Source organism: Myotis yumanensis, unplaced genomic scaffold (assembly GCF_028538775.1).
Source record: "Myotis yumanensis isolate MYYU_CA2020_CCGP unplaced genomic scaffold, mMyoYum1.0.hap1 SCAF_16, whole genome shotgun sequence".
Classification (NCBI taxonomy): Eukaryota; Metazoa; Chordata; class Mammalia; order Chiroptera; family Vespertilionidae; genus Myotis; species Myotis yumanensis.
In genome coordinates this window covers 1579444-1593990 of record NW_027223767.1, presented here as the reverse complement: position 1 = coordinate 1593990, position 14547 = coordinate 1579444, and the positions used below count along the sequence as shown (strand labels likewise).

General features: G+C 66.7%; 1 protein-coding gene across 4 annotated transcripts in view; it reads right to left on the bottom strand.

The window, feature by feature from the left end:
- Nucleotides 1-310: 310 nt before the first annotated feature.
- RAI1 (retinoic acid induced 1) overlaps nt 311-14547 on the bottom strand; it is a 116512-nt gene continuing 102275 nt past the window's right edge. For all 4 annotated transcript variants that reach the window (XM_070394950.1, XM_070394949.1, XM_070394952.1 and 1 more), the window contains 4 exons: nt 8081-13583; nt 4877-4970; nt 1067-1116; nt 311-658 (listed from right to left, as the gene is read on the bottom strand). In XM_070394950.1, the coding sequence (XP_070251051.1) occupies nt 644-658; nt 1067-1116; nt 4877-4970; nt 8081-13567 (5646 nt within the window). In that variant the 5' untranslated portion in view covers nt 13568-13583 and the 3' untranslated portion in view covers nt 311-643. The remainder of the gene's footprint in view (nt 659-1066; nt 1117-4876; nt 4971-8080; nt 13584-14547) is intronic.

Sequence of the window (14547 nt, the reverse complement as noted above, 5' to 3'; positions counted from 1 at the left end):
TCCCGGAGAAGGGTCGTCAGAGGGATACCACGGTCCGCTGGAGCTGGGCTCTGAGGAGACTCCTCCGGGCCCCAGGCGGCTCAGGGGTGGGTGGAGGACTGGAAAAGGGAAGAACCGAAGCAAAAGGGGTGCCCCCCAGTCCAGCTTACCCCCGGGAAACTGCATCTCTTGGGTATGGCCCCCGACTCTCCTGGCTCTGCTCAAACTACAAGAAGGTTTTGGGTAGGAAGGGCACTCGGGCATGTCCTGGGTGGTTTGTTCCAAAGCCTCTGGCCCACCCCCTGCAGCCCCCCCCCCCCCACTCCTAGGAGCCACCCTGTCACCTCCAGGCCCCTCGGCCCAGCTCCAGGGCGCAGCTGTGCGGGCAGCACCGCCTTGACGGAACTCCCAGTGGGCGGCGCGGCGCCCACCCCTGCTGGGACCTGGGCCCCTTCCCAAGCCTGGCCTGGGTGTGGGTAGGAATGCTGTCGTCCGCCGGGAGCAGGCAGCTCCAGAACCTGTTTTCTTCCCAACCGGGACCTGGTGGTTCAGCCCTGGGCAGCCAGATCCAAGACCCTCAGGTCAGGGTGGCCCTGCGAGGTCTCGGCCAGCTGCACAGAGGCCCTCCTTCTCCGGCAGGTCGCCGCCTCCCCAGCCTCGGCGGTTACAATGGAAGCCTCTGCAGGAGAAGAGCACACGCCCGCCCGTTACTGACCCGGCCTGTGCGCGCCGCCCGCACCCCTAGACCCACGGCCCCAGAGGCTCCCGAGGGCGGGGCTGGGGTCTGTCCTGGAGGCAGCTGGCCCCCTGCCAGGCTCTTCCTTCCTCCCAGCCCTCACTCTGCCCTGTCCAGTCCCGTGCCCATGCCTGTCCTCCCTGGTCTCCCGCCCCGGGGGGACCCTCCCTCAGGACCCGCGAGCTTTGTAAAGCATCTTTATGGGCAGCAAGTGCCAACCTGCCCAGGCCCGGGGCTGGCATCTGGGGGCGGGGCAAGCACTCCCTCCATGGGTCCGAAGAGCATGGAAGGGCGTGAGGGAAGGGAGGCCCCTCTCCAGCCCAGAGCCTCCGGAGGCCTGTGGTCACCTACCTTATGCTTGGGGCATTTCAAAGAAAAGTTATCTTCGGTGAACGTGCAACCTGTGGCCAAGAGAAGTGGGTGTGGTTAGGGCAGCCGCTGGCGCCCCCAGGCCCCAGGCTACAGGGGTTCTTTGCAAAGAGGGAGAGAGCCAGACCCATTTGAAGTCCTCCACAGGCAACCTTGCTGCTGGGCCTCTGCCCCCTCTGCCCTGCTGGCCTTCCTGTCCTCTTACCGGCCACCGCTTGTTCCGGAGGCCTTCCCGACTCCCTAGATGTAGCAGGCCCCACCCCGGCTCTCCCCGCGCCCTGGGGGGGGGGAGGGGGCAGGCGCTGTGCCCCTAGAAGAGGCTCTAATACCCAGCGATGCTCACTGAACGAATGTTACGGGACTGGGTGGTGCAGCCAGGGGTCTGGATTCGAGCATCGGCTCCTCCTCTGAGCCTCGGTCTCCACATCGGAACAGGGCACTAGGGCACTGTGTCCACGTGGGGCAACGAGGAGGCGTGTGCAGGCTCCCGCCAGGGGTGGGTGTGGACTTGCTCCTGCGGGGCCCGGGGGGGAGGCAGGCCTGGCGTGGGGCTGAGCACATGCCCAGGGCATCTGAGTGCCAGGGCACTGCCCACCCTGAGGGAGCAGAAAGGTGGTTGAGCATGGCCAGTCCTTGATGCCCTCAGGCCAGGACAGTGCTGTTGTCCCCACTCCTCACCTGCTGCCACCTAGGGAGACCCTGGTTTTTCCCTGGACCCCTCCCCACCCCCCAAACACCCTGGTGAGCCTAGTCCTGGGCTCATTCCCCTCCCTCCCATGCCCCACCTGACACTGTTCAGAATAAACCCTAAACCCACAGCCAGCCCAAGCTGGCCACAAGGAGTCCTCCTGCTGGCGTGGCCAGCGGTGGTGGCTCTGGGCAGTGGCACCAGGACAGCGTGGTGGCTCGTAGGCGGAGGGGGAGGTGGGGCAGGTCTGCAGCCTGGAAGGCTCCAGGCCTCTCTGAGGCTGCCTCTTCTTTTTCCACCGCCCCCCACCCCCCAGAAGATGGGGGCCCACGTTCTGAAAACGGCCACGAGTTTCTGCACGGCAGGGCCAGCAACTGGAAGTGGGTCTCGTGTCTCCTGAGCTCAGGTAAGCCAGACCGGTGCTGGGGCTGAATTCACTCTTTCCAAAGGGCTCAGGCTAAAACCCCAGGCTCCCCCACAGCACACAAAACGCCCCCCCGCCGCCCCCCCCCCCACACACACAGACCGCCTGCTAGAGGCCCTGCAGTCCAGAGCTTGAGTCGTCAGAAGCCAAGGGAAGGTTGCCCTTCCACAGCCAGCTTGCCCAGAGACCTCCAGAGCCCGAGCCCCCTCCCGGGCCCTCTCGGTGGCTGCGCCAGGGGAGCCTGCGACCTCGCTGGCACGGTGGCCCTGGCCCGAGTGTGGAAAGGCAGCCGTGGGGTCCTGTCCCTGCCAGTCCTTGGGGTCGTGGCTTAGCCCCGAGTGGTGCTCCTTAAGGAGATCCAATGGGGCAGGGCAGTGAGGGGCAGCCCTGGTGCCCTGTGGTCTGAGCCTGACCCAGATACCTGGAGAGCCCCGCGTACCCCGACTTGGCAGACCCGGGGTCGGGCAGGTGTCAGGTGCTGACAAAGGCTGCCCAGCTCCCTGGCCAGTCCCCTCCTCCCAGCCCCCTGCCAGCCGAGCTGCCATGGCCCAAGGGCCACCTCCCTGTACCCGGAGCCCCCCTGTGCAGGAGGGCTGCCCTCCCTGTGCTTGGAGCCTCACCTGCCGGCTCCGGCTGCTGTTCCTGGGGTGCCAAGGGCTCCCCCTCCTCTGCCAACTATTGCATGATGGTGCCCATCCCCTGAGCTTGGCAGCTCCCGTGCACGTATGCCGACCTTCCAATGCCACATGCATGTGGGGATGGTTGCCCCTGCCTGTACCCGGCCTGTGCCGGGAGGCTCTGCACGTGGCCTGCTCTGGCTACAGGCTGCAGTGATGGGTCTCAGGCAGAGGCCGCAGGAGGACAGAGGCCACATGATCGGGAGAAGCGGTCGGCGGGGCCTGAGGGCGTCCTGCCTGAGCTGGCCCAGCATGGACCGTGGCCCCTGCGAGCTCAGCACAGCCTGCCAGTGGCCTGTGCCCTCCTGAGAAAGAAGGAGGGCTGGCGTCTGAGCAATGAAGTTGGCAGCAGTGCATAATGCACTATGGCACCCGCCTCAGCCCTGCCCGCCCCGGGAGGGTGGCCAGCGGGCCCCGCGGCCTCTCCCTCACCCACACCCAGGTGTGGGCTCTGTGCTGAGTCTCTGGGACGCAGGTTCTACTGGACCGGGCAACCCTCCTCCCCTGCCCGGGTGCCCGGGTGACTGAGTGCCCGTCAGCTCTCTATGCTGCCAGTGTCTCTTCCTCCCAGCCTCAGCCCCTCCTGTCACGGCTTCGGGCTGCAAAGCCCTCCTTTGCTGAGCTCCTTTGACGACTTCACAGCCTGGCACACACATCCCACACTCACCAGCTGGGCCCACCTCCTTTCCAAGCAAGGCTCACAGGTTGTCTCCTCTTGAAAGTCCTCCTGGATTGCTCCCCCCCCCCCCCCCCCCCCCCGCCAGCTCAGAAAGAATGGACCTCCCACAGCATACACTCTCTCCTTGTCTAGTCTCCATAATTTTGCACAAGGATCGTGGTTTCCTGTCTGTCCCTCTCAAATGGGAGCCGCGAGGGGCTGGACAGTGCTGGGTGGAGAAAGAGTACGAGATGGGAGACCCAGGGACCACGCCAGGTCTGTCTGTGCTGCGCGCTGTGGCCACGGGAGAGGGAGCGTGTCTGTGAAGATGTGAGGGCTGACGGGCCGGACAGCGTGGGCTCCCGATTCAGAGCGGGAGGCACGGCGGCAGCTCTGACTGTGAATGAGGCCACGGGCTGGGGAAGCGGCAGAGCCCACGTTAAAATCCGGCTCCGTGCTGAGTGGAAGGTTAGAGCCAGCGAGGCCCCGTCTCTGCTCCAGCTCCCTCCCCCCTGAGGGGCTCACCCCCCCAGCCCTCTGTGTGTGCTCCCACGGTGGCGGGGGCCGGGGGCAAGGGCGGGGGGGGGGATCCCCAGCGCAGAGCCGGAGCAGCAGGCATCCAGGGGGAGGAGGGGCAGTTCTCCACGGTGGGGTCATGATAACGTATGATAACGTCACCCCTTCCAGGCCAGAGAAGGAAGGCCTTGGGGAGCAGGGGGTGGGGTCAGGGGTCATGGGGGATGGCTCCAAAACAGGAGTGAGGCTGCACTTGCTGGGCAGGGCTCCTTGTCCGGCTCCGAGCAGCTCGGGAAAGAAGGTACGCGAACTCCAGTTTATAGGTGGGAAACCGAGTGCAGAGATGCCAGTGGCCCGGCCACCAGGCTGGGATCCAAGCCTCCCCCACGACTGACAGCACAGGAGCAGTGTCTTTCCTCAGATGAACTAAGGCCTCCGGGCCCCAGTCAGAACCTCTCCAGCTGCTCCGTAAACACTGTTTTGAACCTCGTTCCCATCCCACGCGGTTTTGTCATTGACGTACGTCCTTCCCTTTTCCTCCGCCCAGTGAGCTCCTATTCAGCCTCAAAGCCCCAGCCCAGGTACAAGGTCCGCCCTGAGATCTGACACCCTCCCCGCCCCTTGGCCATGCGGCTTTTCAAACAGCTCTCCATCTTGTGCTCTACACCTCTGAGCACTCCTCGTGCTGTGGCATCTCCACACCCTAGTGCTGCCTAGCGCAGATTCTGATCGGAGAGGGATGGAGAGAGAAAGGACTGCGGGCAGGAGCGGAGGGAAGCCGAGCGGCGGGGGCCAAGGAGCTGTGCCCAGGGCGCCCGAGGGCTCTCACCTGCATCGCTGGCACACGGGTAGTGGTAGGTGTGCACGCACCCTTTGTGGCAGCACCCGATGGTGGCCCCGGCTTCTTGGCAGCTGGAACACGTCTGGTGAGGAAAGCGGAGATGGTGAGCGCCCCCGAGGGCTGGGCAGGGCCTGACAGACAGGCCCTGCATGGTTCCCGTCTCCTGCCCACAAAATGGCCCCTGAAAATTAGCTGGAAGGAGGCTCAGAATGGGGTGCGAATGCCCACAGGGTTGATTCTGTGGCGGCCCTGGCTGCCGCCTCGGTGGGGAACCCTTTCCGGGACGGGCAGGAGTGACTGTGGGTGAACACGTGGCCTCGCCGAGCCACTCACTCAGCCTGCGCGGCGCACGCCGGTGCCTCCCTCCCGGGGCGGTCGTGGCTATGACACGAGGGACCGTGTGCCCAGCAGCCGGCAAGAGCTCCCGTGCCAGGCGCAGTGTGGCCGCGGCCGCCAGCGGGCGGGGCTCCCTCACGTGGAACGTGTCCTCTCCCACCAACTCCGCCGAGCAGCGCGGGAGGCGGTGACAGCACGGACCACATGGCCACGAAAGCGCCGCCCATCAGGCGAGGGAGGCGTGCGCATTTCTTCCTCCCTCGCTGGCAGCGACAAGCACTGGGCTGGGAGTCAGGCCACCCTAGGGTGAGCCTTCGTCCTCCCTGGGACCAGGATGAGACAGCCAATCCTGAGGGCCGGCCCACTGTGGGTCTCAAAACGGCGGTCTGCTGAGCGGGGCTGCCCACGCCCACGCTGCCGGGGAAAAGGTGGCCCGGACAGGACGACCAGGCCAGGAGGCCCTTGGAAGTGGAGCGAAATGGGGCCTGGGGAGGGACAAGTCGGGCCCCAAACGGTGCAGACTTGTCTAGACCACAGGCTGCAGGGGTGGGGGAGGGACGCTCAGGAGAGAGGCAGAGGGTGGAGGCCCATGCCCAGTGCTAAGCTGCTGACACAGAGAACTACAGATTATGACCCCGGTTACCAATGAGCTCAGAGAGGCTAAGCAACTGGCCTGAGGGTACACAGCTCATGAATAGCTGGGCTGATAAAGACCACCCGTAAGGCTGTAATGCTCGGGTGGGGTGAGGGGGACCAGCCCAGCAGCTGGGAGGCGGGGGAGACCCAGTGGGGAAGGTGCCCTCTGTGCCAAGTGGGAGCAGGGGCTGCAGGGTGGAGGCTGGGCTGCTTCACACGGGCCTCTGCCAGGCGGTTTCCTTCTGCTCAGCGTGACCCCACGCCAGTTCCTATTGGGAGAGGAAGCAGGAGTGGAGGCCCCAGACTAGGCTCATGTCCAGCCCACAAGGAGCCCTTGGGTGCTGGGACGGGCAAAGGGTAAGGCCAGGGGCTCCTCGGCAGGCAGCCGCCCAGCAGGCCTGGGCGACGCTTTAGATGCGGAGCAAGGAGGGACAGGCACTCGGGCCTCTGACCCGCCAAGAGGGGTGCGGCCCTGTGGCAGAAGCCCAGGCTGGAGGGCCCACGGGTCCAGCTATGCTGCTGCCTCCTCACCCGGCCGAGCTCAGCAGACCCGCACCCTCAGCACCCAGCCAGGCCTCGGAGAGGAGCCGGGCCGCAGTTCTGAGCAAGGGCTGGACTGTGCAAACCGGAAGCAGGTCCCAGGGGGTGGCAGGGCTCAGGGCAGCAGGTTGGGTGTCTCCCGGGAGGGGACAGAGACGAAGGGTGTCCCTGGGGCCACAGCTCTGTTCCTCCAGAGAGAATCGAGGCGAGCGCTGACCCGCCTGCCGGCTGGCTGGGCACCAAGACTCAGAAGGCAGTGATGTGCCCGGGGTCGCAGGCCACCCTCAGCAGAGCTGGGGCCGCCGGCACCCCACTGGGAGGAGGCCTGGGCTGGGGGCTGAGGGGGGCCCTGGACCCTGCCTGTCTCCCACAGGGCACTGCTTCAACCAGTCGCCCTCCCCAGCCAGCCCAGGCCCGGCTCCCAGGGGCAGGGAGGTGTGGTGCGGGGTGCAGGGCGGGAGCGCGGGCGGGCCTGGGGCCTGAGGCTGGTATTCTTTTCAGCACCAGGAGGCCTGGACCTACTTCAGGACGCTGCGAGGAGCCGATGCCCAGACAGCAGGAGGAGGAAGTAATGGGTGAGGAGGGAGGGGGTGCCAGGGCTGGCCGCTGTCCACAGCCGAGAAGGGAGCCGCCGTGTCCTGTGGGGCCAGGTGTCCTCCGAGAGGATGGAGGCCAGTGGCAGGACCTCTGGGCGTGCAGCCGCCTGCGTCCCCACGCAGGGGGAGCCCAGGCACAGGAGGCAGCGGCAGCGGCTGGCCCACAGCCAGGGGTGGGCACGAGAGGGGCGGCAAAGGGCAGGTGAGCCGGCGGGGAGGGGCAGGCCGCGTGGAGGTGGGCCGAGGAGGTGAGGGCGAGAGCCCAGGGCGGGGCTGGAGCTCGGCCTCAGGGAGAGAATGCTGAGCCCCGGCCCTGGCCCAGGTGCCTTCTGCTGACGGCTGCCAAGTCTCTCATGCCCTCTGCAGCCCTCGGAGGGGAGTGCAAGCAGCCCCGGGCACCCCAAGCGGGCGTCACCCTGAGGGGACCGGGCTCCCGCTGCTGTCCCTAGTTCTAGCCCAGGAACATCAAGGGCACTCAGACAGGCCGGGCGTGGCTTGTGCAACCTTCACCGCCACTGACTCACTTCATCCTCCCGCCCTGGAGACGCACTGGGGAGAGCCAGGTGACTTCGAGGGCAGTGCTGGGACCGGAACCAAGGTGTCAGCCAAGGGGCTCTGAGCACCGTTTATGGGGTCCCTGGACCTGCCTGGGGGGCTCGCGGAGGGACACGCCCCATCTCATGTTGTCTGCGGGGCTTGTCCCCAAGTCCCCACCCGTTGCCTGAGGTGCTGGTGCCAGGGGGGCCTGCTCTGTGGGCACCCTGACATTCAATTCTGGGAGGCGCCCCATCCTCTGAGCCTCAGCATCTCGGCTGATTCCATGAGCATGTGAGGCCAGCCGGGCCCAGAGCTGGGATTTGCCAGGTGAGTGTGCAGTGGGCACTGGGCAGCGAGGGGCCGCAGTGGCAAGCCTGGGCAAGGCGGGGCAGCGCTCGGCCTCATGGGTGCTCCAACTGCCCCAGCTCCTCCGAATACTTGGTCATGTGCTGATCGGCCCCAGTCGTTGTGCTGGAGAGGCAGGGGCTCCCCGACTGCCTGTCCTGTGGGACCCGGGCCCCCCACCCCGGCGGGGCTGGCCTCTTACCATGTCCAAGGCCACCTTCATGGCTTCCTGCAGCCCAAAGAGCTTCCCGGCCACCAGGTAGACCCCACCCGTCCACACAGCGCAGGCCTCGTGCACCCAGTGCTCCTGGGTGTCCCCGCCAGGCTCCGCGGGGGCCTCCTTGCTGCACTCATGCTTGCGGGTCTTGTCAGCCACTGGGGCCGCCTCCTCACCGCCGTCCCCTCGCCCGTCACAGCAGTAGCAGCTCTGCAGCCTCCGGGACAGGCCCCGGGCACTGGTGCGCAGCGAACCCTGCTTGGCCGGGTCAGCAGAGCCGTCGGGCCTGGGGGCTTTGCTGGCAGCGGCGGCGGCTGCACACTCAAGGCCCTTGAGTGTTCTCTCGAGGGGCAGCGAGGCCTCCTCACAGGTGCCTTCCAGCCGCACCTTCTCCTTGAGTTTTGGCTTCTTTTTGGGGAGGCAGTGTTCGGGGTAGTAGGGCCCACAGAGGTCCCCGAGGTCCTTGAAGTTGGCCGGGTTTTGGCAGAGGCAGCAAACAAGGCAAGAGGTACTCAGGGCCTTGGAGACCACGGGCCCCAGACGCATGGTGGAGGAGAGAGGCAGAGAGGGCCGGGGCTGCAGGACAGAGCTTGCCGGGAGCGTGGCCAGGGAGGCCCCAGCTGCGTCCAGGGAGGACGAGGACGAGGACGAGGAGGCAGAGGAGGCAGGTTTCCTGTGGGGCTTGGGCTCCTCCCCAGGGGAGTTGACAACAGTGCATACAGTGGTGAATGCATCTCGCTTCTCCACCCGCACGAAAGGCGAGAAGGCCGGGGCGCGGCTGTCTGCCCGCAGCCGCTTGCACGCGGAAATGTACTTGAGGCGGATTTCAGGCTCTGCAGGATCCAGAGGCAGCGCCTGCTGCTGCTGCCGCCGCCGCTTGGCACGCCCCTTACAGGGTGAGGAGCTGGTATTCTTGGCGCGGCCTCGAGTGAGGCGCTTTCGCTTGGAATAGTTGCTGCAGTTGGCGTGGCCCGGCTGCTTCTGCGCCCTCATCTGGGGCTGGCAGGACCTGCTCTCAGGGGGCTGGGGGGCCAGGCCCAGCTCCTCCACCTTTGGCTTCTTGCTTCCTCCACCAGGGCTGTCCTCACTGCCACCCTGCATGCTGCTGGCCCTGTCTCGGGGAGTCAAGAGCAGAGCAGGGCCTGCATGGGGCTGCTTCTCCGGGGGGCCTTTGGGAAGCCCCAGGGCTCCAGCCCTGCCTTTCCGGCTTCTTTTCTTCGGTGCCAGGACCGTCCTCCTGAGGGGCAGGGCCTCTGGGGACGTGAAGTCCTCGGTTTTGAAACAGTCAGTCGAGGACAGTTTCTTACTATTGATGAGTTTGCCTTTGAAGGATCTGTTGGATGTATTTCTGCAAAATGGGTCGGTCCCTGAAGCTGCCAGGAGCTTCTGCCCGGTGCCCACACTCAGGAGTCCTCCCGCCCCGCCCGGGCTGCCCCTGGCGCCCTTGAGCCCACAGTCCTTCTCAGGGAGGGGCGGGCTCAGGGGGCTTCCAGGGGTGGCCCCTGGCACTTTGCAGGCAAACTTTTTCAGGTTGGGCGAGGTGATCTTCTGCACAATGGCCTCCAGCTTCAGGCCCCGGCCTTTCCGGGGCGGCAGCACCTTGGTCTTCATGGCTCCCTGGCAGGCCACCCGCGAGGCCAGCTTCGGACAGGTGTCAGGGGCCTCCGGGGGCGGGGGCTTCGGGGTGAGCTCGCTAGTGCCCTTGGCGGGCTTGGCTTTCTTGGGAGAAGACATCCTCTTGAAGAGGGTGGGGGAGCCCTCAGCCTGTTCCTCCTTCATGTCCCCCCGGCCGCCACCGGCATCGCCGCCGCTGCTCCGTAAGGCCAGGTTCCGCCTCTTGGTGGGGACTGGCGCCATGAAGGCCGACTTCCTTTTGAGTGCGTGGAGGGGCCGGTCAGAGAGCTTGCCACCTGCACTGGGCTTGGGGGCCCTCGCCCGCGGGCTGGCCCGGCCCTCCTTCTGGGAGTTGCCAGAGACCTTGAATGTGGCAGGCAGGTGGCTGCTGGCAAGGAGCCTCTTGGTGGCACGGCAGCTGGGGACCCGGCTCTCCGAGGGCCGCCGCTTGCAGGGGAAGGCCTCCTGGGTCTTGCTGCGGGACCGCAGGATCATGGAGCGCTGGTCTCTGCCGGGCGTGCTGGGTGAGTCCGTCTCCTTGGTCTTGGAGCCCAGGGGGCTGCTGTCGGAGGCGACGGGCAGGGCAGCCGGGTTACTGGGGCTGGACGCCGCCTTGGGGGAGGGCTTCCCAACCCGCTTGCCAGACTTGAAGGCAGCTCGCTGCTTGCCCCCCAGTTTGTCTGCGGGGGCAGGGGTGGTGGTCAGTCCTGGGGGTCCAGGTGTGCGGGGCTCACTCAGGGCTGTGAAGGAGCGGGTGCACATCCGGGGGAGCCCTTCTGAGGCCCCCCGGCCCGGGGCCCCTGCCCCTTCCATCTGTCCCTGGGGGGGCCCCATGCAGGATTCTGGAAGCAGGAAGTCTTTGGGCAGAACCGGCGCCCTGCACGGGGAGTCCTCGGCCTCGGGGAGCCCCCGATGCACCCGCCGGCTCCGCAAGCTTTTGCCCCGTGGCACGGGCTCTCTCTTAGCAATGGGTGCCTCGGGGACAGCGGGCTTGTTTGGCTTCTGGACCAAGGAGGTCTCGGGGGCCAGGGTGGCAGGATCCCCCCGAGTCAATGCCCCATTGGACCCCTCTTCCCCGGGCTTCATGTGGGACAAGGAGGACTCAAACCAGCTCTGCACCTTCGACTCGGCGCCCACAGTGGGACCCAGCAGGAGGACAGACTCTCCGGAGAGGTGGCAGGGAGAGCCCCAGCCGGCCTTGGGGTCCAGCACCTCCTCCACCTCCTCCTTGGTGCACATCAGCGGAGCCTTCGGCGACAGCGGGTCCTGCACGCTGGGCCTCTGCCCGGGGCTGCCTAGGAGCTCACACAGGGACGAGTACTCCTCCTCAGCCTCCAGGTCCTCCTTCCTGCCAGGGGCCGGCAGCAGCGGGAGGTCCCCGAAGTCTGTGGCGGCGCAGCAGTGCCGGCTGTCCTCCAGCCACGCGTCGGCTTTGCCTACCTCAGGGCACTGCAGCAGCCCGCCCGCCTCCTCCTTCACCCCACCCGCCTCCTCCTGCTTGGAGTCCTGGGGCACTGTGGCCTTCTCCCCGGGCTCCTCCTCCTGGAAGCCCAGGCAGGCTGAGGCCTCGTGGGCATTCTCCTTGCCGACGCCATCGGAGGCCTTCCCACCCTGCTCCAGAGCCTTGGGGAGCTCGCCGGGGTGCAGCCCCCACCGAGGACAAGCATCCCCCAGGTTCTCCTCGGGCCAGGAGAAGGGGTTGGCACTGTCTGCTGAGCCCGTGGCGGCTGTGTCGGGGAAGCAGTCAAAAGCTGCTGTGGGGTCTGAAGTGGCAGCCCCGAGGCTGGGCCCGGGGCCAAAGGAGAGGGTGCCAGCTGTCTTCTTGGGGTCTGGGGTGACGACACCCACAGAAGGGTCTTCAAACAGCCCTGGGCTGAAGTCCTTGGCGTTGCCACCCTTGTCCAGCTGTAAGGCCTCGGGCACGGCCTCAGGCTCCCCTGGCCGTGGCCACGCGCTCTTGGCCACAGAGTCCAGGCAGGCGCTGTGGCTCTCCAGCGAGAAGGGCTTGCTGGCATCCTTGGCGAGGCCTGGCAGCGGGGCCCACGCCTTGTCGGCCTTCTCGCCGATGGCCTCCTGCAGCCCCAGGATCTCGGAGGCCAGGTCCTCCTGCGCCAGGGCGCTGAGCAGCAGCCGCGGGCAGTCCTGCTCGCCCGCCACAAACTTGGAGAAGCTGTCGAGCGGCAAGCTGCCGTGCAGGCTGTGGAAGGAGTCATCCGACTTGGTGGACATGTCGTCAGGTGAGGTCACGGAGCAGGTGGACACGGACTCGGGCTTGGCCTTGGCGTTGCTGCTGACCCTGGCGGGGCTGCCGCGGGCCTGGCCGCAGTACAGGAAGCTGCGATCCAGCGGGTCCTCAGAGCCGCTCAGGTAGTCGGCCTCGGGCGGCTCGGCGTGGCTGGACTGCGGCGTGCTGCTCGGCGGCTCCGACAGCGGCGTGCCCCCCTGCTCGGCCGAGTAGCCGCTGCCTTCGGGGCTGCAGTGCTGGCTCCGGTGCTGCTCCGGCGTCCGGGACGCCAGGCTCTTGGCGGCCTTCCTGTGCGGCGCGGCCCTCGAGAGCAGCAGCTGCTGGACGGTGCTGGAGATGCTGGCCACCTGTGAGGTCAGGGCCGTGAGGCTCTGCAGGCTGAGGTCCGACAGCAGGCTCTCGGGGAGCTTGTCCTTCTGCAGCGGCTTGCAGTTGCTGGCCTGTGTGTCCACGGAGCTGGTGGCGTCGGTCGGGGAGGGGTTGAGCAGGGGCATGAAGTGGCTGTGGTCAGCGACGCCTGCGGGAAAAGCCCCGGTGCTGAGCTGCTGCTGGTTATAGGGGAAGTTCTCAAGGTTTGGCATCAGCGGTGACGGGGTGGAGCTGTAGGAGGGTGAGCGGCCCATGGAGCGTGCGGGCGAGTGGCTGGAGCTGGGACTGAAGGTCTGGTAGTACTGCTCCGGGGTCCTGAGGGCCGCCTCTGGCTGGCAGTAGCCCGGACCTTGCTGCCCGTAGTGTTGGTACTTGGCAAGGTTTTGGTAATGGAGAGTTTCCTGAGCGTGGTGTCGGCTCTGAAGGGCTTGCTGCGGCGGCGGCTTCTGCTGGTTGTAGCTGAGGCGGCCAGGCGGATAGGCATGCAGGTTCTGGGCTCCCTGCCCCGGGGCCAGGCTAGTGCTGGCCGCCAGCGGCCGATCGTGGGGCTGGGCAGGCGGCACTGTGCAGCTTTTAAAGGAGTGGGTCCCCTGCCCGCTGCCCTGGCCGGCGGGAGAGTAGGTGGAGGAGGTGGGGAAGGAGGGCGACTGCTGGGCGAAGTGGCTGCCCGGGGGGAAGGGCAGCGGCGAGGCGATGTCGTTCTGCAGTTTCTGCCTCTGGAGCTTGGGGTAGGCCAGGGGCGGCTGGGGCTGCGCGTGCAGGGCGTGAGTCCGGAAGGGCAACTGGGCGCCCTGCTCCGGGTACGGCCTGCCTGGGGGCACCGCGGTCTTTTTCATCAAGTTCTCATCATATTTGCCCACCCCCCCTGACAGGGGCTGCGGCTGGGGGGCGGGCGGCTGGGGGGCCCCCCAGGCCTGCAGCCTCTCCTCGCCTGCATAGCGGCCGGGGTACGGGCTGCTGTCCTGGACGCCGTAGCCGGAGAGCGCAGGCCTCCCTTGCAGGACCTGCTGCGCTGGCAGGCCCTTGCCTCCGCGGGCAGTGCTGGCAGCTGCGCCAGCTCCGCCCTCGTAGCCCGGGTACGGCTGCGGGCTGTAATAGTCCTTGGCTAGCAGCCTCTGCCGGTCACAGCTCAGCCCCGCCTGGCTCGGCTGCCTGTAGTCCTCCAGGCGCGGTGTCTCCTGTGAGGTCTGCTGGTAGTTCTGTTGTTTGCCATGGAAACCGCACCTTTCTCGGAAAGACTGCATGACTTGGGCTGGTTATCTGCGAAAAGAGAAGGGGGCCAGGGAGGGAAGATGGGCATGGAAGGGGCGGGGGGAGAGCAATTCAGATGGGCCATTTCCTTTCACCGCAGAAAACCTGCCTGCCCCCATCACCCAGCCTGCCCTCTCCCCACAGCTCCGAAAGCCCCCTTGCCGGAGCCACTCTCCCCCCCCCCCCCCCCCCCAGCTGCGCACACACCGGCTCAGTGCAGGGAGGGGCTCTGCCATTCCCACCCCATCACCTGCAGCTGAGCCAGGCCAAGTGGCTGCCCTCCAAAGGGGAGAGAGAGGGAGGTGCAAACCCAGCTGCCCAATCTCCAGGTCACCTGGGAGATGCCCCCGGGGGCTCCCCATTCTCTCCCCCATCCCTTTCAGCCCTTTCCTGAGCTTGAAATCATTCAGCACAGCAACTCCCGCGCCCCTGTCCCCAGGGCGCTGGATCCTGGAGCCCAGCCTCAGTCTTTCGGGTCAGCAGATCCGGCCGAGCGGGGAACAGGAAGGCCTGCCCTGCTGGAGAAGCTGCTCGCACGGCTACCACACAAGCGTGCACACACACCGCCCATCGCTCCACACCATCGGGACCCTGCCGTCCTTCTAGCAGATGTCCATTAGGGGCCTGTGAACCACTGTCGGCCCAACACCCCCTCCCTGACTCCCAGGGGCGCAGGACAGGGCCCTGCCTCCTGTTGATGTGATAGGTGGGGAAACAGAGTTCATGGCCCAGAGTGAGCGAGTGCACGCTGACGGGACAGCACCCAAGTGCCGTGTGTGTGTGTGTGTGTGTGTGTGTGTGTGTGTGTGAAGCAGCCCAGGCCCTCCTGACAGGCCCCTTTGGCCTCCACAGGGTCAGGGCCAGGTCACACCAAGCCAAGAGCCCATCTGTTTGTGATTTTAGGGGCTGGGGCCCTGGCGGGGCCTAGCCTACCCCAAAGCAGGATTCCGGGTCAGGAAATGACCCTGGGGTG